Genomic DNA, 24,199 nt, shown 5'->3' on the forward strand with positions numbered 1-24,199 from the left:
AAGGACTGTGTGCCAAGTAAAGATTTGAAAGACACACTCACTGCAGTATATGTGAAAAAATATTTCATTACAAAACTGTGCAAATGAAAATTGTTTTTAACAGTAAAACTGGAAGAGAGAAGAAAGGCAACATCATATAAATGAAGAGCTCATATAGCTCAGAAGTACCAGAAGTTTTAGTTTAGTAAGCAGAAAATTGATATAAGGCTGACATTTTCTGGCTAACTATGCTTTAATTAGAAAACAGTCCCCCCCCCTACCACTTAGCTTCGTTTCCTTAGTAAGAAAAGGTAAGTAAGAAAAGGTAAGAAACAGAAAGAACTTCAGGTACCCAGACATGTTTTAAAGAGTTCACATTGTGTTTATTAATAAATTAAAATATTCATCACTCACTAACAACATCAGTGGAGACAGAAGCCAAACTGAAGAGTGGAGCCACTTTCTGTTCATAAATCCTCTTCCCCTGTCGTTTTCCTCCATAAGGATTAATATACACAAGCAACTGCTTTGGTCTAGATTCTGCAGTACGGAAAAATATTACAATATACTACTTCTGTGCACAAAACGAATTTAACAAGCTATACAAAACCAAACCTGTAAACACTGGAGTGAACACAGCACATTGACCTTTTATAACTCTTTATTAATGACTGAACTCGATTAATCTTTATCAAAGTGCTACAAAAACCTGCTCCATCTATCCTCTTTATTACACTGAGGATATTGACAGCATTACACAAATTGGTAAGAAGACAGTGGGTGAAATTCAGAATAATTTCATCTGATCATGTCTTTCATTCTTAATCATGTTATTCTTGTAGAACTTTCTCACTAAATTACATTAGTATCACAGGCATATAAGACAAAAGACAAACCAAAGGCAGCAATAGGAAAGGCACTTGTGAGTGAGCACACATAGAAATGCTTTTACATTAATTTATTTAAACAACATTCTTGGCTTTTGTAATATAGATACAGTGTCCTCATCACGGAAAGGAAATATCTCACAAATTACGTGCAGCACAGCAAGTGCTGCTTGCCTTATATTGTGTAAGCCCTTCCCTCCAGAAAACACCTTTGATACTGATATCTCAAGTTTGTCCGAGTAGTTATGGATTTACATTGGTAGTAGCAATGAAAGCAATTACTACACCTCTGTACTAACAGATACACAAAATTGTAATGCTTCCTGCACTTAGGGAGCCTTCCTTTCTTTGGATAGAGCACAAAGACCTGTTAACACATTCACATTTCCTCAGGTGGAATTCTAAATAATTACTTTAAAAGGAAAGTATAACTGAGTTAAGCCAGCACACCTACATAATAAATCTAGACTGTTTGAAAGGCTTAAAGCTGCCACACATTCAAAGCACCATTCACCATCTCTGGGAACCTGTTACCTTCTCTGAAATAGTTTGATACCAACAGAATGAACACCTGCACTCAAACAGAGATGACTGTCCAGGCCACATCTCTCACAGGTGTACTAAATTGGTGCACAAACCCCATTTTTAATAATATTTTATTGTAGGAGAGATACTAATGTTCTTAATTTGCATACATTACCCGAGGTAAGATGCATGCTTACAATACCTGTTCAAAAAAACATCTATTATTAAATATACATTTTTTGTATGTGAGCCCTAAGTACTTGCTTGAGTCACATCGTAGGTATACTTGTACCAAGTCCCTTCTCCAGCTCTGTGTCTCAGATGGACCTCAGGCCTATGCTGTAGGCAGCTTACCTATAGTTCCACCTCCACCTTCTGCTGCTCTCATGTGGCCTCCCTGGATGGACCCAATTATCTCATCTGAGCAGTAAATCAGACCCACTGCTACTCCCATCCCTGCTCCACCCACCCTGCTCAGATACAATGGGACTGCACCCTGGGCAGTGAGGGCACTGGCCGTGGTATGGTCATCCTTGATCTCCATTCTGTCCTGCGACTCTCTGACATCTATCAAGGTATCTCTCAGGAATAACTCCTGCAAAACTCCTTTTAGCTTTACGAGAAGTAGCTGTCCAAGGGTCCCAGAAATGATTAATGGGAGCCCTTACTGTGGCACATTGCTGATGAGAGAGACTGGAAAGGTTAGACAGACACACAAAAAGCCACCCATAAATCTTACAATTGCTACAATCCTTCTCCTCATATCTCTGGGGTACCTCAAATCTCTAAGCTTACATTTGCCCTTTACTTCTCTTATTTAAAGCCTCTGCTAAGCCTCCAATGTGTCCTTATTTTGTGAAAATAACTTTCATCTGAGCAAAATTGTAAGACACCTATAGTCCTGACTGATGAGAGTAAAACACTCAGCACAACTTAGCAAACATGCAAGATACAAAAGCAGTGATGAGAAGAATAAGACACTTCAACTCTCAACTCCCTCAACTTTTAAACATAAGCTGTAGATACATCAGAATAATAGCAACTGAGATACAAGCCTGTAAAAAACAATGCTGAAAATGTTAGTAGTTTAGTCAAACTTACTCTGCATTTCAAGTAATTCTTTCAGTGCCTGTATCCACTGATTACACAAGTGCTCATCAGCACACCAAAATGTCACATCACGGCACCGCCAGCGGTGATTTCGGGCTTTCTTCACATAATACACTGTTTAAATTAAAAAAGGGAAAAAAAAAAGGTGGCACAATGAGGCAGTTCTGTGAAATGACCAATGCATTTCTGAGAAACATCTACCTTTGGAAACATATCTACCTTTGGAAAGAAGTGATAATTAACCCCCCACCACACATTTCTGCAAATGACAAAAGCATTTACAGTGTGAACAGGACATCGGTAAAAATTCATAATGAAAACACTGGCCTAGAACCTCAAACATAAACTTCTTTTTAAACCAAATACGATCCATTTTCCACAAACTAATTATAGACATAATATAAAAGTTCACTGAGCTTATGTATTATTTTATCCATATTAAAGCCTACAATGTCTACATAATATAAATTGCCATAAGCTTAAGAGAATAAGCCAAAACTCTCACATCTGCTCCCATGTAACCAACAGGGTGAATTTAATTTTATAAAGCTGAAATTTAAGGTGAAAAAAAAATATTTAGAGTTTTCTTGTGCATTAAGAACTAGGCTGGTGAGACAAGAAGCACCCTTATCTCTCCATCTACAGTATCAGCAATCATTGTTACTGAAGGACTAAGTGTGATCAAAGTACTCCACAACATAAAGCTTTGGCATGGGAGCAATCACATTTGCCCCAGCTTTGCAGCACAGAAGTCACCACTCTTTCCCCAAAACAAACAGAAATCTATTTCTGGCACTTGATTTTAAGAATGCAGTCAATAATACAGAGAACCTTTTCACGCACACATTCTGAACCCAAACATTAAAACCACAAACATGTAGGACTCATTTTTCCAGCCTCTCTTGATTTTCTAGTCAAGTAGCATAAAGCGAGTATGCTGCTGCAGAGTCAGTCAGCAGCTAAAACGTAAGATGTTCAGATTTTGCTAAAGAACTAAACACAGCATGTGCTCTTAAAGGAAGTGGCTTATTCTCCAAAATAAGGATCTTTAGATGTAAACGGAAAGACGTGGTTTTGTTTGTTTGTAGGGGTTTTGGTTGGGCTTTTTTTTTGATGTTTTCTGTTTGGTTTGGGTGGGGGTTTTGCTGTTGTTTCATTGTTTTTTTCTGAGGTGTTATTTGTTTGCGTTCAGGTCTTTTTTTTGGGGGAGGGGTGTATTTATCTATTTGCCTTACCTGTGAAAGCATGTGGCTTTCCCATTTTTTGCCATTTGCCACTATTCCATTGTTTCTTGTTAAGTTCTGTTTCTTCTACAGCAATGATCTCTGAGGTTGGTACGAAACAGTCTTCTGTACAAACACAAGACTTCACACATTAACATCTTAAAACAGCACCAGATTATTTCTACACACAATATGATATAGACATAAAATTAGAGTAGCTGCTCAATAAGCAAAACCAAGAGCAAAAGTAGCAATTTGCTGAATATTTCAATTTCCTTTTGCCTTTTGTCAAAGCACAGAACTCATAAACACCTATGAGCTACACCAACTAATATTTAAAATGTCTATAATTTCTCAGAAAATCAAGTTTTCTGAGTATAAAAGCTTTTTGCATGAAGTCAAAATCCAACAACTAATGAAACTGACCCTTCAATGACACCTAGTCCAGATATCTGACAGAAAATAGCACAAGAGGTTTCAAAGATTGTGAACTAAATCTAGTGCAGGGAGACAACAAGGCCTGTTTGTTATTCCCAAGTAAGTAGCTGGTTTATGAAAGAAGGGCATTCACATATGAATTCTTAAGACTTTAAATCCCACTAAGCTTTTAAACTTCAAGGCCTCCTAAGAAGCAAGTTCTAGATATTATGTTTAGGTACTGTTAAGTGTATTTCTCTTATGTCAGCTTCAAAACTATTGTTTTTCAGAATTACAGGCCTCTTGCTCTTACACCATAAAAGAATTTCCTCTACCCTCACTCTTTCTTCTTCTAATAAATCCCTCATACCTTCTCAGTCTTCTTACCTCCTGTCAAATTGAGTATTTTGTCTCATTTTCATTATCAATTTCAAAATTTCTCTGCGTTTTTCTTAACTCAAAAAAAAAAGCAGAACTAAAAATACATGCTTTGTATTTATGTACAAATGAGCACTTTGTGTATATATACACATGTATAAAACTTAGTTACATAAGATTATATTAGTATAATATAATGTCTTATGTATTATTTATCTACCTGTATATGAGAAAAACAAGTATAGAGAATCACAGATATAAAGAGATATTAAACACATAAGATACAGCACTAATACTGCCGTTACTGAGTTTTATCCTGCATTTCATCTTCCTCCCTATTTTGCAGAAGCACCCCAGTGGTGGTGAGAAATATAAAACAAAGGAAAAAAAACCTTCTAAACTCTTCACAGTGCTGACCACAATTCATTTGCCACTAGTTCATTTTTTCCTGCCCTATTTATTTGTTTTAGTCAACACAGTTGTTACCTATTATAATGTCTATTGACATGTCATGGACTTCACACACAGTTTTGTGTTTTCTTTTTCTTTACAGGTGTTTCAATATTTGACTTGATTTGTATTCCTTTAGGGATTTTATCTTCCCACAGGGTTTTAGTTTGATTCATAAATGTAGCCTCCAAACTTTGCACTAGGGTCTTCTAGGAATCTGACTGTATTCAAATGTTTCACAGAATCACAGAATTATCAGGAATTGGAAGGGACCTCAAAAGATCATCTAGTCCAATCCCCCTGCCAGAGCAGGAACACCTAGATGAGGTTACACAGGAAGGTGTCCAGGCGCGTTTTGAATGTCTCCAGAGAAGGAGACTCCACAACCCCCCTGGGCAGCCTGTTCCAGTGTTCCGTCACCCTCACTGAGAAGAAGTTTCTTCTCAAGTTTAAGTGGAACCTCTTGTGTTCCAGTTTGAGCCCACTACCCCTTGTCTTACCATTGGTTGTCACCAAGAAGAGTCTGGCTCCATCCTCGTGACACTCCCCCTTTATATATTTATATACACTAATAAGGTCACCCCTCAGTCTCCTCTTCTCCAAACTATAGAGACCCAGCTCCCTCAGCCTTTCCTCATAAGGGAGATGCTCCACTCCCTTAATCATCTTAGTTGCCCTGCGCTGGACTCTCTCCAGCAGGTCCCTGTCCTTCTTGAACTGAGGGGCCCAGAACTGGACACAATATTCCAGATGCGGTCTCACCAGGGCAGAGTAGAGGGGAAGGAGAACCTCTCTTGACCTACTGACCACCCCCCTTCAAATGCACCCTAGGATGCCATTGGCCTTCCTGGCCACAAGGGCACATTGCTGGCTCATGGTCATCCTCCTATCCACCAGGACCCCCACATCCCTTTCCCCTTCACTGCTCTCTAATAGGCTATTCCCCAACCTGTACTGGAACCTGCGGTTGTTCCTGCCCAGATGCAGGACTCTACACTTCCCCTTGTTATATTTCATCATATTTTTCACAGCCCAACTCTCCAGCCAGTCCAGGTCTCGCTGGATGGCAGCACAGCCTTCTGGCGTGTCAACCACTCCTCCCAGCTTAGTGTCATCAGCAAACTTGTTGATAGTACACTCAACAGTAGTTTTAACTACTCACAAAACTAGTTACAGCTTATAATTACATTTACCATATTTACAGCATGATGGGGAAATGCAGCAGTCACAGAATGCCTTTATAAAGATCCAACAGCAGAGATGAACTTAATAAAAACACTTAACTTGTATTCAGATATCAGTATCATACATATACACATGTAAGACAGTATCAAGTATTTAATACTGGATAGTAACAGTTAATTTGTCTTCCTAGCATTCAGAGAAAACGTCCGCTGTGGGATCTCAATGTGATTACCCACCTATCCATTTATCAGAGTTAAAAAACAGAGAACAGGGATGGAACAATAAATTAAGGGAAGAGAGCACATTCTTTAACCTTTCTTTCTCAAAACTGCTTTTAGTTCTCATTTTTCTACTGGCTATGCTGCCTATCCATATGTCACAATACAAAAGAAAGCTTGTTGCATTTATAAAGATTGCACATAGGTGATAACTCATTTTGTTGTTGCTCACAGATTACTACAAAACTGAAATTAGATTTATATAAAAATTTAAATGACAATGCTCTAATGACCAACTTGGTAAACAGTTCTACGTATTGGATACTCACTAGCATGTGTGTTAGAAGCAGCTACAGAAGTCATTGTTTTATTAGGCAGTTTCTGTACAATAGAGAAAGCTGTCCAACTGTACAGATAGCAAATAGATTGAAAAGCACTTCCAAATCTGTATTACTAAAAGCATTTTTTTGGAGTACATATTTTAGCACATATCACACAGCTTATATTAACAACCCTAGACCTTGAAACCACTTCTACTAATACTAAGTTCACGTAATTTGTCAGATGTGTTCCCCCTCTGACAGTTGCATGACTGGAAGTTCTGCTTTTCCAGTAAATCTCTTTGCAGATGCAGCAAACAAAACAAAGAAGAAAAGTTTTAGTTAAATATGTGCTTTTTGGTTCTCATTATTATAAGCCACAAGAGTTACATATCTGAAAAAAATAAACCCCAGATTGGGGGTGGGAGCAGTGACACATCAAAACAAGGAAAAAGAATAAAAAAGAAACAAAACAAAAGCAAAGTACAGAGTGATCCCACCTCCCTCCTGTAAATCTTTGGGCTTGGTAGAAGTTCAAGACGTTTCTGTTCTATGAATATCAGCTGTGCCATGTAGCCCTCTACTACTTGGCACTGTGCAAGTACCAAGCAACTCCACTGCCCCAACATACTCCAATCTTCAGGCAGTCAAAACCACACACTACTTAACAGAGTAATCACAGAGGGCCAAAAGATGTAAGGCTTTCTCAAATACAAACATGTTATTCAGAACATTCCCTACAGCTTATAAAAACAGATCTGAATGCAGTGGCATTTGCGTTTGGATAGAGCTCAAGAATTTCTATCAGTCCAAATATGACTATCACTATTTGACTTAGTGTTATGCAGAAAGTCAAAATACATTGTCTAATCAGAAAGCAAATCAACTACTTAGCTCCCCCCTCCCCCTTTTCTCCCAGACAGGAAAAGTTTCCATTGCAAAGAAAGCAAATAGAAGCCTTAAATACAAGCAATCCTGCTTCTACAAACACAATGACCCCATCTGCCATTTGATTACTAAAACATGCCGTGTAAAAAAGTAGGTCTCTCCCACCCGCTTTTGAGAGGTCAACAAGGTTCACATATCTACTAGTGTCCTTTCACACACCTACTTTTGCAGAATTACCCTATTATCAGGTAGCATAATCCACTTCTTTCACTGATGTAGTATAAAAATGCCCACTTCACCTTGACAAGTTTCTCCCAAAACATGGAAAATCTTATTGCCACGTTAACAGCAACAAAGAAATCGTACTTACACCAGAATTACTAGATGAACATTAATGAAAAAAGTTGAAAAGTGCGCTCAGAACCATACCAAAGAAAGAATTTCACTCGGCTCAGCACAACACATTCAACGAAGCAGCACACAATAGTTCCTACATAAAATTCCAGATGAAATACTGTGACATTTTCAACATACACATCTAGATTCAAGAGACTGAATTTCATAGAATATTTAGGGTTGGAAAGGACCTTGAGATCATCCAGTTCCAACCCCCCTGCCATGGGCAGGGACACCTCACACTAAACCATGCCACCCAAGGCCTCATCCAACCCGGCCTTGAACACCGCCAAGGATGGAGCATTCACAACCTCCTTAGGCAACCCATTTCAGTGCCTCACCACCCTGACTGTAAAGAACTTCTTCCTTATATCAAATCTAAACTTCCCCTGTTTAAGTTTGAACCCATTACCCCTTGTCCTGTCACTACAGTCCCTGATGAAGAGTCCATCCTCAGCACCCTTGTAGGCCCCCTTCAGATACTGGAAGGCTGCTATGGGGTCTCCACGCAGCCTTCTCTTCTCCAGGCTGAACAGCCCCAACTTTCTCAGCCTGTCTTCATATGGGAGATGCTCCAGTCCCCTGATCATCCTCGTGGCCCTCCTGTGGACTTGTTCCAACAGTTCACACAGTATCACAGTATGCTAGAGATTGGAAGGGACCTCAAAAGATCATCTAGTCCAATCCCCCTGCCAGAGCAGGAACACCTAGATGAGGTTACACAGGAAGGCGTCCAGGCGCATTTTGAATGTCTCCAGAGAAGGAGACTCCACCACCCTTTGGGCAGCCTGTTCCATTGTTCCGTCACCCTCACTGAGAAGTTTCTTCTCAAGTTTAAGTGGAACTTCTTGTGTTCCAGTTTGAGCCCACTACCCCTTGTCCTATCATTGTTTGCCACTGAGAAGAGTCTGGCTCCATCCTCGTGACACTCCTCCTTTATATATTTATATACACTAATAAGGTCACCTCTCAGTCTCCTCTTTTTCGAACTACAGAGACCTAGCTCCCTCAGTGTTTCCTCATAAGGGAGATGCTCCACTCCCTTAATCATCTTAGTTGCCCTGCGCTGGACTCTCTCCAGCAGGTCCCTGTCCTTCTTGAACTGAGGGGCCCAGAACTGGACACAATATTCCAGATGCGGTCTCACCAGGGCAGAGTAGAGGGGAAGGAGGACCTCTCTTGACCTACTGACCACCCCCCTTCTAATACACCCCAGGATGCCATTGGCCTTCTTGGCCACAAGGGCACATTGCTGGCTCATGGTCATCCTGACATCCACTAGGATCCCCAGGTCCCTCTCCCCTTCACTGCTCTCTAACAGGTCGTTCCCCAACCTATACTGGAACCTGGGGTTGTTCCTGCCCAGATGCAGGACTCTACACTTTCCCTTGTTATATTTCATCAAGTTTCTCCCTGCCCAACTCTCCAGCCTGTCCAGGTCCCGCTGGATGGCAGCACAGCCTTCTGGCGTGTCAGCCACTCCTCCCAGCTTAGTGTCATCAGCAAACTTGCTGATAGTACACTCAATTCCCTCATCTAAATCATTGATGAATATATTAAATAATACTGGTCCCAGTACTGACCCTTGAGGCACTCCACTAGATACAGGCCTCCAACTAGACTCCGCCCCATAGACTACAACTCTCTGGCTTCTGTCCTTCAGCCAGTTCGCAGTCCACCTCACTACCTGATCATTCAGACCACACTTCCTCAATTTAGCTATGAGGATGCTGTGGGAGACTATGTCAAATGCTTTGCTGAAGTCAAGGTAGACCACATCCACCGCTCTGCCATCATCCATCCACCATGTTATTTCCTGATAAAAGGCTATGAGGTTGGTCAAGCATGACTTCCCCTTGGTAAAGCCATGTTGACTGCCCCTCATAACCCTCTTATCCTTGACATGCCTTAAGATGGCACCAAGGATAAGGTGTTCCATCACTTTCCCAGGGATGGAGGTGAGGCTGACCGGTCTATAGTTACCTGGGTCCTCCTTCTTGCCCTTTTTGAAGACTAGAGTATCTTCCAGAAGACAACATATTCCAAAGAAACAATGCATTGTAAAGCCATTATTCCCCACATCCTACTGTTTGAATGTAGTCAGAGGAACTGTCTAGAGAAAAACACGGTTCAGATTTCTACCTGTGCCCACTGCCAATTGGGAATGATTGATGAAAAATGACCTTGACTAAGGATGTGTCAACACACTACAGGTGCAGGACAGACCTTGCTTCCAAGCAGGCCCACTTCTGCTGTCTCAGTACTGTGTTTATCAAACTAACCACCCTTTAGAATCCACAACATCGGAATGGCATCAGTCTTGTGAACACGAGTTCTGAGGCTTCCTCAAGCGATTTGGGGAGAAAGGTAGAAAAGACACTTAGAGGGACAAGAATCCCCTGGGAGAGACTAGAGAAAGGGTTAAAAGACAGAAAAGAAGAAGCACAAAGGAAGTGAAAGCATACAGTTCACTGTCTAGTTTGATCATCTCCTTCATGCTTGCACCTTACAAATAAAAAAATCTCAAAATATAGAAAAAATAAAGGAATTTCATTCTGTGTTTGTAATGCCTTAGTACCAGGCACATTACAATCTTAGCCAATACCTGTAAAATACCTGTAAGTACATGTGTACAATATATTATCTGCTATGAAATTTGGTACATGAAGTTTTATCATGTGTTACTGGATAAAAACCCGACTGTGTCACCAACATGAGGAAACAATAAAACAATTGATCTGTCCAGATTTGCATAGGCTATTAATGATTAACAACTAAATCTCATGGAGAAATGTTACAAGGTTGAAAAATAATGTTCCTCAGAACATTTGAAGATGAAGGTGTGAAAAAGGTGTATAGCTAAGAGTAACAGAGAAACACATAAAAAAATTCAGATGAAACTTTGCCCTCTAAGTTTAAACAAGTCCAACTAAAGAATGGAAAATGGGAACTTCATTACACTGAAGACAGAACTTGAAAATATGATGCTGTTAAACAAGGTCTAACAGTAGGAAAGAAAGTTAATAGGCTTGTTTAAAAACAAGCCATGTCCTGAACAAACATTTTTGGTTTTGTTATTGTTGGTATCTCCTTAACAATAGCATTAAATTCTCCAGAATTAATACTTCTTTCTTCATAAAATGCATTTTAACAGAATTGGCTTTAAATTTATGTATCTATAGGTTGACACATTTGAGAGGTGAGCCAGTGCCAACCTTGAGTACAATAATACTACAATATCTCCTACATTGGAGACATTCAAGGTCCGCCTGGACAAGTTCCTGTGTGATGTACTCTAGGTTACCCTGCTCTTGCAGAGGGGTTGGACTAGATGATCTTTTGAGGTCCCTTCCAACCCTTGGGATTCTGTGATTCTGTAATGCAACGTGCAAGGTCTTACACCTGTGTCAGGACAGGCTAAGAAAGCTGGGGCTGTTCAGCCTGGAGAAATTGCATGGAAACCTTATGAGCAGCCTTCCAGTATTTGAAGGGGGCCTACAAGGATGCTGGGGAGGGACTCTTCATTAGGTACTGTAGTGACAGGACAAGGGGTAACAGGTTCAAACTTAAACAGGGGAAGTTTAGATTGGATATAAGGAAGAAGTTCTTTACTGTAAGGGTGGTGAGGCACTGGAATGGGTTGCCCAGGGAAGTTGTGAATGCTCCATTCCTGGGAGTGTTCAAGGCCAGGTTGGATGAGGCCTTGGGTGGCATGGTTTAGTGTGAGATGTCCCTGCCCATGGCAGGGGCTTGGAATTAGATCATCTTAAGGTCCTTTCTAACCCTAACTATTCTATGTTAGTGTAAAAAGATAAGAAAACACAAGAACCTTGCCATATTCTGTAAAGGACAATAGGACAAAATCTCTGTTGTTTCCTATCTCTTCCTAACACCTAACTCTAGTTTCTTACCTGTCAACATCTGAAAACCTTGACAAAATATGTACCAAACCATTTTACATACGTAGCTAAAACCAAGACAGTAATAAAAACTCAGAAAATAAGCAGCCCTCACTGAGGTTTTCTTTCAGTTTAAAAACAACTGTCTCACTGTAATAACTACCTATTAAACAAAAAATACAACAGTTGTATACTGCTTAATCAACTCTGCATTTAGGCATAACACACAGTCACGTAGTCAAAGGCTAAATAGTAGAAAGATACCAATCTTGGTCAAGCAACTCCTCTATAATTATATGCTTCTAACTAACCACCTTCCATATTATAGTTTATTTATATACTGTCACGTACATTGCTTGTATTTCCAAAATAATTGCAGAGCACACAATGAGCCATCCCAGGTCTTAAAAGAGCTCAAAGACAATAGGGCAGCAAACTGTGATCATACTAAAGCACAAGTGCAAGGAACACATGAATTAATCAGGGTGTTAAGAGGAAGTGGTACATCAAGTATTACATTGCTCTCTACAGAAATTACACATGTGCCTCCAGAAGACTCGGGCATTTCTTTTTCTTCTCCCACCCTCCCTTTTCTCTTTGGATAGCACGTCATATTTTCCAAAATGTTGTTAATAGCTATGCCACAGGACAGCAGCTACCCTCAGTAACCAGACTTGCCTCCTAAGGAATCTCCTGCTGGCTACTACTTCAGAAACTGCCTCAGAAAGAATCTAGTGATTGTGTCCCACTACATCCGCTATGGAACAGGATTCAGCACAGGTTCATACTTGGTTTGGCCAAGTTGAGAAAACTTACAACTTACAAGGTCTAAAGGAAGTCATCACACAGCAGGAGCAACTGTCCCAAAAGGCTCTGAAACTCTATTTTAAATTAAAGATCCAGACACTTTTTCTCTGGACTAATTTTATTTCGTTTTGAGAAGTATACAGCTTACTTGTCACATCAATATATTAAAGCTTGGGAGAATTAAAGAACTCATTTTTAAAGTCTTAATTTCATTCAGATGCTGAACTAAGTCCAGGAATTTTCACTTTTTTCAGCAGTACTGCTGATAAAAACTGGATGAAATCAAATTGTACTCACAGAACAGAAGGAAAGAAGACTTTGGTTTTACGTTACTATGAATAAGAAGAGATGTACTTAAAACATGATCAATTCTCAATTATGTAAACTACAACATTTTCTTCTCAAGTCCTCCTTCTCCCTCAACTTTATTCAAAAAGCCTCAGGCCAATAAGACATTATGACAAAATCAGGGAAATATTTAAGAAGGATACATGGTAAGAAAGAAAGAACTATTCAACTATTTAAGTTTGGGAACTTGCCTGAGACTGGAGACATCTATACTCAAACTCTTCTCAGAAAAGCTTCTAGTTGAGCTTTCTATTATTAGTTTCTCTCTGTTTCAGTACCTACAACCTTTTAGAGGAGAATGACAGCAGTTTTCCACCCTACAGCAGCTGCTGTGAAAAGAACATTACACATTTCTGTATGCTCACATACCCTGCTAATAGGGCTATATTATTAATGTGAATAACTACTATATTAAAAACGCCCAGGTCAGAGACTCTGACAAAATACCACCTACAGCGTAGCAGAAAGCTTGATATACATGTACACCCATTTTCAGCAGTTATCCTGCAATTCTGTATTTTCCGCAGCAACCTCTCCCACCTGCAGTTTTATAAGTCAGCACTATTCTACCTGCACAAAAGGTGAACAGCTTTGTTACACCAATACAAACTATTAGCCTATGTTCAACATTTCCAAAAAAGTAACTCACAGAAGTTAAACTTTCTTTGGAAATTCCTATGAAACTCTTTAGAAAGTTAAGAGTTTAAAAAACACCCACAAATTTATTTATTTATTTATTGGGGGGGGGGGGAGGGGGGGCGGAAGCCTAAAATAGTGCTTCAGTATTATTTTTTAAGCACAATCACGTACCTAAAAAGAAAGGTTGCTTTAAAAGTTCTGTAAGTCTATTATGTCCTTTTGTTGCCCAAAGAAGTTGTATCTGCCCCATCCCTGGCAGTGTTCAAGGCCAGGTTGCACAGAGCTTTCAGTAACCTGCTTTAGTGGAAGGTGCCCCTGCCCCTGGCAGGGGGTTGGAACTGGCTGAGTTTTAAGGTCCATTCCAACCCAAACTATTCTGTGGTTCTAGGATTAAAACTACATGCTGCTACTTGCTCCCAGTGCCAAGAAACAATGGGGTTCAACTACAAAACCTATGCTTTCATCATCCAGCTGCAGGGCAGTTTTCTTTCCCCTCGGTGACCAGAGGCACACTCTCGGACAGACTCCCCGCTCGCCCTCTCCGCAGCACAGGGAGCCACGCGGTCGCTGCGGCTCAAAGGGCTTCCAGCTCCCTTTCACAAGGAACCGGCTGACAGGTTCAGCACAGCCGGCTGCTGACAGCCCTTTCGCGTCTCCACCGCCGCCGGGCCGGGCCCGCGTGTGTTTAACGCGCTCTCCGTCTGCCACCGTCAGACTCCGAACGCCGGAGCCGACCGCGAAAGGACGCCGGTGCCGCCAGCTGCCGCACTTCTTCTGTAGGGCGAAAAGGCGCCCAAGTACAGGAAATACACGGCGCCGGCTGAGAGCACCCTAAGCCGCCGCCGTGAGACCCGGCCACTGCAGGCCGTCCCCTCCGGCACCCACACCCGCGCCGCGCTGCGCGCTGCCCCACGCTGCAAAGGACGCGGGGAAGGCCCGTCCCGCACCCCTGAGGGGAGGCGGCCGCTTCGGCGGCCCCAGCAGGTGCGCTAACGCCGGCCGGCGCCGCAGCCCGCCCCGCCGCTCCACTCACCATCGCCGCGGCGCGGCGGGCGGGGGTCGCGCCAGGACAGCCGGCCCCGCTCCTCGTCTAAGGTGACCTCCCAGGAGCGCTGCCCTAGCCCCAACGAGGACACCAGCCGGGGCCGCCGCCCGCCCGGGAGCTGCTCCATGGCCTCCGAGAGCGCGGGCCCGCCGCACCCCACTACCGCATGGCCCAGCCGGGGTAGCCCAGCAGCTAACGGCGCCCCCCGCCCGCCGCTACCCGGCCTAGCCCCCGGGCGGGGCGCGGCGTCAGCGTCTACGACAGCGCCGTGGGGCGGGGCCTGCGGGGCCGCGGCTCCCCGGTCTCGGCGGGACGGGGCGGAGCCGCGCGGTGATCCCGCGGCGAGCTGCTCGTGCCCGTGCCCGGCGCGGGGAGGAGGCGGGGGCCAGCCCCTCGCTCCGCGGTGTGTGTGCTCATCCCTCTGGTGGGTGACACGGGCTCCACGGGCACGACTCCGTGCGGGGACACTGGGGCTTGCACCGTAACGTGTCTGGGTGGCTTTCGTGTCTTCTTCAGAAGGACCAAGCGCCCATCACCGTGACGGCGAACTCCTCTCTTATCAAGACAGTGACAATGTAATGGGTACATCACACCACAAACAGTACCACTCGATCTAACCTGGCCTTCTGTTGCATAGAAACATTTTGGGGTTTGCCTTAAAAAAAGATTCTAACTATAATTAAACTCAGATTTACTATAATTAAACCCTTCATTCTTTGTCATCTTCTCCTCATTGTGTTCCTGAATTTTATTGCTGTAATCATCAGCGTCCGATCCAAAATACCAGCCAGAGCATGTGGCAGTTGCTCCACCTCGGATCTTCCTCCAAACCTACTGGTTCTGATTATTTCCTGTAGAGTTTAGATAAGAATGTCACTGTTCTGTTCTCAGGTGGGTCCAGCCTGAGGCCAGTTCTCTGCTTCATCTGGATGATCCCGAGCAGCTCCAGCTGGCTTTGCGCAGAGCCACTGCAGGTCCAACAAGCTTCTGCACTGAGCTCTGCTCTGAACCTTGCAGTGCACTCACACTTCATTTTCCGGAAATGAATGAGCTTGGCACTGTCACCTCAGGCATGTGTTCAAGATAGCCTCCCTGTGCCATGAATACCTGTCATCGCCTGTCCATCAGTGCAACATCCGTTCTGCTGGCTTTGACAGACACGATGTTGCCACCTTTACTGTTGAAAATAGGTATGTCACACCTTCAGCATTCCAAGCAACACTTATTTCAAGCAGTTGTATTGCCCTTTACATTTTTTAATCCTTCCTTCCACAAACACCTATAAAAGCCTTTATACTATGATAACGTAAAGTTTGTTTATTTCAAAAGCCTGTTGTGAACATCAGTCTGCCAAATCCATTTCCGAGCAGTCACTGGCATCTCACTGGTTCTTTGCATTTTGCCAGCTCCATCCGCTGTTATCATCCCTCTTACACTTGGATGGTAAGATCCCTGAGCTGGGAACATCCTTTTTGTTGTACTATATCTAGCACATTTCCTTTCCACTATTTGCAACCAATTCTGCAAGCCAAAGCAGCTGTGTGAAAACCTCAGCCCAGTGCTGGTACTCTGGATGCAGCTGAGGCTTTCGCTGTCCTGTTGGTGCTCTCAGACATGCTTCAGGAGCTAATGGATAAAGCTTTATTCTAATAAATACTACACAGGGGTACCCATTTATATTTCTGCACTGGGAAAAGTAGATCTAATCTTTTATAGCCTATAGGCACCTGAATCAATATCATGCTGTGATCCATGCTAGCTGAATAAGTAAAAAGCTTGGGTTTTTTTTATCACTGTTGCCTATGATTATTTCTTTTTATTATTAATTTGACAACTCTTTTTGGCTTAGCCAGGGCTGAAGCCTTCAATTGTGAAAAAAAGAACTGATAAAGAATTCTCTGGTCTGTTAGAAGCCTACAAAGGTGTACTAGCACCACTAGCAGGAATGGCATTTGCCATCCACATTTCTTAGTTCTTTAGACAAGGAGAAGCCACTTATTTCTTCCTTCTACATCATTTTACTGTAACAGTGCTTTGGTCCATGATTTGAGATCCCCCATGCTACTACAGGAATGTCTTGCACTTCTTACCAGTGCTGTGCCTGGTCTGCTCTGGCACTCCCTAGTAGTCCCCTGAATATGTGTTTCTGTCCCTGGACAGTGAAGGTCAAATCTGAGCCAGTACAATGTTTGGGTTTTTTTTTTTTTTCTAATTGGTTTTAGTACTTCCTGATTTTTTTCCCCTTAATCTAACAGAAAAAGAACTCCTAAAGGATGATTGACTTGGCAGACTAAAGCACACACATGTCAATTATTGTTTTACTGCTTATTACATAAGCCTTTAATTACCACTAAGGGGACAGAACTGCAGATGCAGTGATGGCAGTAAACTGCAGGTTTTATAACCTAAAATCTTGGTGCTAAAGACAGCTGATCACAGGGCTCCACCCTGAGAAATGGCATGGTTGTAAAAGCACCTCACTTTGCTCACAGGTCCAGAGAGGCCACAGGAAGGGTTGCACTTGTCGGGAACAAGTTGATTCCCAACTTAGGAACAGTATGTTGTGCAACAAGTACAATTCACAATGTCAGATGGGAAGAATGCAGGAGGGTAACACAACTTCCAAGGTTTATCTCTATGATCCATTTACTATCTGTGTAGCAAACAACATAACTTCTAAAGCCAACTTTCTCTCCCCAGTGTTGGAGTTCATGATAGGTCAATCATCTTGAGTGACACCAGCCCAAGTGGTGCAGTTGACACTCTTGAGGGCAGGGACACCATCCTGAGGGGCCTTGACATGCTTGAAGAGTGGGCCCATGTGAACCTCATGAAGTTCAACACAGCAAAGTGAAAGCTCCCACACCTGGGCTGGGGTAATCACAGGCTAGGGGATAAAAGGATGGAGAGCAGCCCTGAGGAGAAGGACTTGGGAATACTGGTGGATGAAGAATTTGATGTGACCTGGTAATGTGCACTTGCAGCCCAGAAAGCCAGACATATTCTGGGCTGCATCAAAAGGAGTATGGTCAGCAGGTTGAGGAAGGTGATTCTGATACAGAGGTTTAACTAATGTACAGGGGGATTAAAAGAGTTTTGTTTGCTTAACAAAAGTACTGATTGCTCATACTTATTCAGTGAATACCTATCATGTTTACCATGCAGTATCAGAACATAAGCTACTGATAAGGGGGAGAAACAGTTACTTAGTTCAGTTAAAACTAGCTTTGCAGTTTGGACAGTGACCAGAGTTGTAGAGAACATGTGTGACGACTAGAGGTGAAAAGTTTAAGTTGAGGAAGACCATTTACTTCATCCTGAGACCCTCACCCACGATCACCAGGAGGCACTGCGCAAGCACAAAGGACTTTTTAGCTCATTATAAGACAAAGCAGGTATAGGTCATGAACATGTATAGGCGCGTTGAGTAACCTCATGCATATGGATAATTGTAGAGGGAGGCGTATATATGTAATACATATAATTGTAATAATATACATATACATACATATAATTGCATGCGCCTCAGCACTGAATAAAGCATACTTACTTTACAACTTCAACGAGTTGTGGAGTCTACCCGCGTATCAATTCTCTCTCTCTATTCCACCCTGGTGAGACCCCACCCGGAGTACTCAATTCCACTCTGGAGCCAGCAGAACAAGAAAGACATGGATATGCTAGAGCAGACTCAGAGGAGGGCTATGAAGATGATCAGAGGGCTGGAGCATTTCTCCTAAGGAAACAGGCTGAGAGAGTGCAAATTGTTCAGTATGGACAAGACTCTGGGGAGACTTTAGAGCAGACTTCCAGTACCTAAAGGGGCCAACAAGAAAGATGGAGAGAGACTTTTTAGTAGGATCTGTTGCGATAGGACAAGGGGTAATGGCTTTAAAGTGAAAGAGGTTAGATTTATATTAGATGTTAGGAAGAAATTCTTCACTGTGAGGGTTGTGAGACATTGGAACAAGTTGTTCAGAGAAGCTGTGGCTGCATTCAAGGAAGTGTTGAAGACCAGCTTGGATGGGGCTTTGAGCAACCTGATTTAGTGGAAGGTGTCCATGTCCATGGCAGGGGCATTTGACTAGATGGTCTTTAAAGGTCTGTTCCAACCCAAACCATTCTGTGAGTCTCTGATCTCTATAAAAAGTACTTACTTCTTGCAACTTCATGTTGTACTTAACAGGTTCATTACATGATAAGGTAGGCAATCAATTAAGGACACCGCTAAGTAGGTACATCTTTCGAATCAACAGACACAGGTAATCTTCAGCATGACCTGCATTAACAAAATATTAATTTTATTCATTACCAACTTGAGCTATCTCTCTTCTAAAATTTTTGGAGGTACAATTCACTATTAGGACACTGCAACTGATTTTTTCCACAGTGAAAATCAAGCATTCCCTTGCAATGCCTTGGCAGAAGCAGAAGGTACTGTGTATCCAACCTTACCTGAAAGAGTGAATCTGAAGTGAAAAAATGTAAAATATCTTCTTCAAAGTGATAGCTGGATAATACTCACATAGGTGTGCCAGAGACCAAAGAAGAATCATATTCCACCATATTTTGGCCACTCAGTTCTTTGTTGGAAGTTTAGAGGGAATCACAGATTTTTATGAAGATGTTTTTACTGCCCACAGATAACTATGAAGTATTTATTTTCTTCCACAAAGAAAATGTCAGAAGAAAGTTTTTTTAGAGAGCTGCTTGGGAATTATAAAAGATTTTTATCTCAGTGTATCTCAGGCAAATTGAAGTACTTACACATGAATCAAATTCTGTTCTCAAGTACACAGAAACACAACTCCCATTAGAACAGTGTAAATACACCCAAAGGCCAAATTTGGCAATACTTCTGGAAAATGGAAACTAACCAACAAAGAGATTAGAACAGAGGAAAATAATTCATTTTAAATATCAAAATACTGACTAATATTCTAATTCCTTTTCTGCTTATCAGCAAACAAAGACTAAAGCGTGAGTGGCTGCTGATGGAAAGAATGACATCATGTTCTCTAGAAAAATACCTGGGCTATTTTAAAGCACTTCTATGCTTTTATCATAAAAGTTTAAATTACATTTATTATTGGAAATTATCTGGAAAACAGTTTTGAAGGCTTGTCAAAAAGGATGATTGCAGCTTTTTATTCACTTGAGCCAAAAGGTAATTGAGAGAAAGTAGTTGATATACTGGAGAGTGTGGGAATGAATCCAGAAGATACTTTGTTTTAATGGAAAGTGAAATGTTGCATGCTGTTCCTGAACCATGGAAGTTTACACAACCCTTCCTTTCTTCCAAAGCTCCAACCTATCTCCGTATTCTCTGTCTCAATTACCTATCACTGTGAAAAACACTAAATATGATTTGTTTCGAGCTGTTACAGCTGTGACTCCCACCTACGGATATACACAGAAGTACTGATTAGTATTTCTCTGGTTAGATGCTCATTCCTATTTTAATTATTATCCTCAACTGGACTCCCTGAGGAGCTGAAAGACCTCCGTCTCATCTACCTGCAATCTTTTAAGAAACAATGAAATTACTAATTTACTGTCTGACAGAATGATAATGCTCTCTGGCAGCGTGCAGCTTTGCTCTTAAGTTGAGAAATTGTTGTAATTTGTTGAAAGAGCTAGGAGCCACTGGTCTTCCATCTTGTTTTAAGAAACCAATACAGGAATCTGAGATTAGTTATCTTCCTGATGGCCTTGCAGGGTGCAGGATACAGTGTGTGTAAGGGGGTGTATAAGAAGTGTTTGCTCTGCTCTGGTAAGAATGATTGAATAGGTGAAGTAGGTCTTACCCTGCAGTCATCACGGACAAGGATAACTGAAGAGGCAGAACTCAGGTTTGAGACCATCTAAGGAACCTGAAGGCGTACAAAACTGTGGGACCTGAGGAGATGTGTCATGTTCAACAGTAACCTCCATCACATATACTAACTCTTGCACTTAAGATTTTCTGATGGTCTATAAATCTGCCTGAAGGTGTTTTTATACAATTATAGGGCATGTGTGTGCCATCAGCATGACACTATCGACAACTTTCAAGTGTGGGCTCCAATCTATGAAATAAAAGAGCTTCAGGATTGTCGTGGTTTAAGCCCAGGCCGTAAATTAGAACCACGCAGTCTACTTTCCCCCCCCACCTTCCTTCCCCCCACTCCTGGAGGGACGGGGAAGAGAATCGAAAGAATGCAACTCCCACAGGTTGAGATAAGAACAGTTTAATAACTAAGGTATAACACAAATCACTACTGCTACCACCAATAATAATAAAGGAAATAACAAGGGAAGAGAATACAACCGCTCACCGACCGGTACCTCGCCCCCACCCTGCCATGATCCAGCCCTTCCGGGTAACTCCCAGTTACATCCCCGGGCATGACGTGCTGTGGTATGGAATACCTCTTTGGCTAGTTTGGGTCAGGTGTCCTGTCCCTGCTTCCTCCCGGCTTCTCCTCCTCCCTGGCAGAGCATGAGACTCACAAAGTCCTTGGTCAGGGTAAACATTCTGACCAGCAACCAAAAACATTGACTTTATCAGTATTATTCCCAGGCCGAAAGTCAAAAACACAGCGCTGCACCAGCTACTAAGAAGAAGAAAAACTGACTGCTGCTGCTGAACCCAGGACAAGGATGAAAATATTGTTAACAAAAAAAAAAATTCTATCATCATCAAAACAGTATTTTTCCTCCTAACTAATTTCTAGACCTCTAATTTGAGCCATTTTAACTGGACCTTTCATTCCCAGAGTACTTCTCTAAATACTCTGATTCAGCAGGCAGGGCTCTAATCCATATTAGGGCTTCTCTGACTTATACCAGGCAATGTGGCCTAAATAAAAAAAACCACACAGACTATGGAGGCAGTAGAAACAGTCCCTTTCCAAAGAGAAAGTAAACCAAACCAGAAGCAAGTTCTTCTGAAAGAGAAGAGGAAGGTCTGGGCAGTATATTTATAAGACTTAATGTCATCAACTAATGAAATAATTTGAAAATAAAATGATCTCATTACAGAAACCAACACATTGAAAAATATGATTTACTTCCTTCAGTTGTGGGTATATGAGAAGAATCTACATTCTTTTAAAAAGTTTTTGTCTCGGTATAGCTGTCAGAATAAAATCTCTAGGTGATACACGGTGAATGAGATGAAATATAAAAGTAATTCATATTATCTTAAAAAAAATTTCTTTCTTTTTTCCTTATTACTGAGGAAATGACACTGATGTGCCATTTATGCCTAAAAGATAATCATACCTGTGATCACAGTTAGATTGAGCTCTTTGAGAAGCTAGTGAAATGACTAATCACCAGCGATCAAAAAGTCCTCCTGCTCTCTTCTTGACATTCGGAAGGTTCTTCAACACTTTAATCAGTTTTTGTCCCAGGGAACTTATCATCTATCAAACGTACCCTGAAACACAAGCATTCACACCAGTCTCTTTGGAATACCTCTACTTCTGACTTGATATTCATGAGCTCGCGCTTTTTTCAGTACCTCTACAAGACTACAAATAATTGCAGTTAAGGATGGATCTTGAGGTCTGTTTTCTTACAAAAGCAAAAGATGTTCTAAGACATAGCCACTATTTACAAGATAGCAGAGTTACTATATGAGGAAGAAGGATGCTCAGAATGGCAAAGACATTTGGCTAAAGTAAAAAATGACACATAAAACTCTCTCTTTCTTATGAGTACTGTCATTTTGAAGTCAAGTAGCATTAGATCACACACTTGACTTTCCTGATAGTCCATGTTGAAAAATTCATGATTAGTAGTCAAAAGTTATAGTTTCATATTTTTATTCAAACTATCCCCACACTTCAGTTTCAGCATAAAAAAGCAATCCTGCACAATACCTTGATCAGAACACAATTAATTCAGAAATTATAAGAGTATATGAAATACACACACACACAAAAAGGTTTTCTCAATCTTATCAGTCTTTAGACATAGCCTCATCAGTCTTGTTATTGATTCGTTATATTATTGGAATGTTAACTGATGCATAAATGTATATTTTAATAACATCTATCTTTGCAAAGTCAAAGATCCTGGTTTTAGATTCTTTTAAAGTTGTGTTTGTGGATTTAAAATAGAAGAAGGAAGGGTTTTTTCATCTTTAAATGCCAGTGAATTGCCTCCTTGAAACAGGTTTAATTAATTAATGTGATTTAATTAGCAGTGTTACTTTCTGTGGTTGATATAATATTTTAAGAATGTATCATAAACCTAAAGTATATGCCTAGAAATGCAGGTGAAATTCTCTTTCAAAAATGAAGATTCTGAACGATCAGATCAAATATAGATTGAAGCTGTTTCTCTGAATAGAGTAATTTTCACTTTGACTGTTTTTCAGCTGACTACTGTAGTAGAGATGATGATAGCTGATATGAAGCTGTCTGAATCAGTGATACGAGAACGCAAATACATGCCAATACTTTGCATAAAATCCACAAAGCAGAGCAGATGCCTTTTGACATCTCTGCATGCATATTGACTTGAATTGGTGTCTTCTCTCTTTGATTTTCTGGTATCAAAATTAAATGGAAAGCTAAGAAAAGAATACAAAATCAGACACAGCAAAAAAGAGGGCAACGGTGAACAAAGAGGATCTGTTCATAACTGAAGTTAAATGTTTAATTTTGGCAAAAAAATATATTTAAGGGAATTTGTTGTACGTGACTTCATAGTTGTTTAAAGGGATGCCAGTCACCCTGGAGACAGTGCTGAGTACACTGAAAAACAAATTCAAAGACTGAGGAGTAACCTGATAAATATTTGTAATCTGTTTGTCATGCCAGGTGGCAATGACTGACTAATCTGGAGCACACCATTTTATTTGGAACATATTTAGAGTTGGCTAGCCTAGATGTCATTCTAAATACAATTTATGGATATTGTAGGTTTTGATAGAAGTTGTACATTTTTAAAAGACTGCACAGGGATTTAGTCAACCAACTCACTTAGAACTATGAATCAAACTTCACTTCAATGCTTTGAAAAATCAATCACCTCAAAACTATCTCCAGACGGTTTAATGTGAATAGTTCTGAGGAAATCATGACTCTGAAAAACATAATCCTAAATCATTGTGGCTAAGAAATGACAATTAGGAGTAATCAGTGTTTCAAAAAAGAACTTGAGTGCAAAGAAACCATTCAAACCAATTGCTTTTATGGTTGTATCTATACGAGCAAGTCAACAGGAAAAAAGATTACATTGTTAACTGCAGATTCTTTGCCTTGATTAGAAAAGGAAATGTAGTAACAAAATTTGAACTAATAACACATTCATTCTAGATTTAGCTGGGAGAAATTTCCTCCTCTGTAACAGTAGGATGGGCATACAATAAACCTATGAATGGCCAGACAACAATTATAATAGAAAAGAGACAAGTATACTGAGTTGAAATAAAAATTCAGTCTAAAATGGAGTTGTACAATATTTCATTCCTCTTGCCGTTTTGGGGTTTT

General features: G+C 41.2%; 1 protein-coding gene across 1 annotated transcript in view; it reads right to left on the reverse strand.

Moving 5' to 3' along the window:
• Window positions 1-14,861, reverse strand: part of CERK (ceramide kinase) — a gene marked incomplete at its 3' end in the record, with an annotated part of 39,239 nt that extends 24,378 nt beyond the window's left edge. Inside the window, exons 1-4 of the mRNA XM_080638945.1 lie at window positions 14,703-14,861; window positions 3,737-3,850; window positions 2,493-2,615; window positions 394-519 (exon numbers count right to left, since the gene is read on the reverse strand). Coding sequence (XP_080495071.1) covers window positions 394-519; window positions 2,493-2,615; window positions 3,737-3,850; window positions 14,703-14,841 — 502 coding nt within the window. The 5' untranslated portion in view covers window positions 14,842-14,861. The remainder of the gene's footprint in view (window positions 1-393; window positions 520-2,492; window positions 2,616-3,736; window positions 3,851-14,702) is intronic.
• Window positions 14,862-24,199: the final 9,338 nt, after the last annotated feature.

Source organism: Psittacula echo (genome assembly GCF_963264785.1).
Source record: "Psittacula echo genome assembly, chromosome: 1".
NCBI lineage: Eukaryota > Metazoa > Chordata > Aves > Psittaciformes > Psittacidae > Psittacula > Psittacula echo.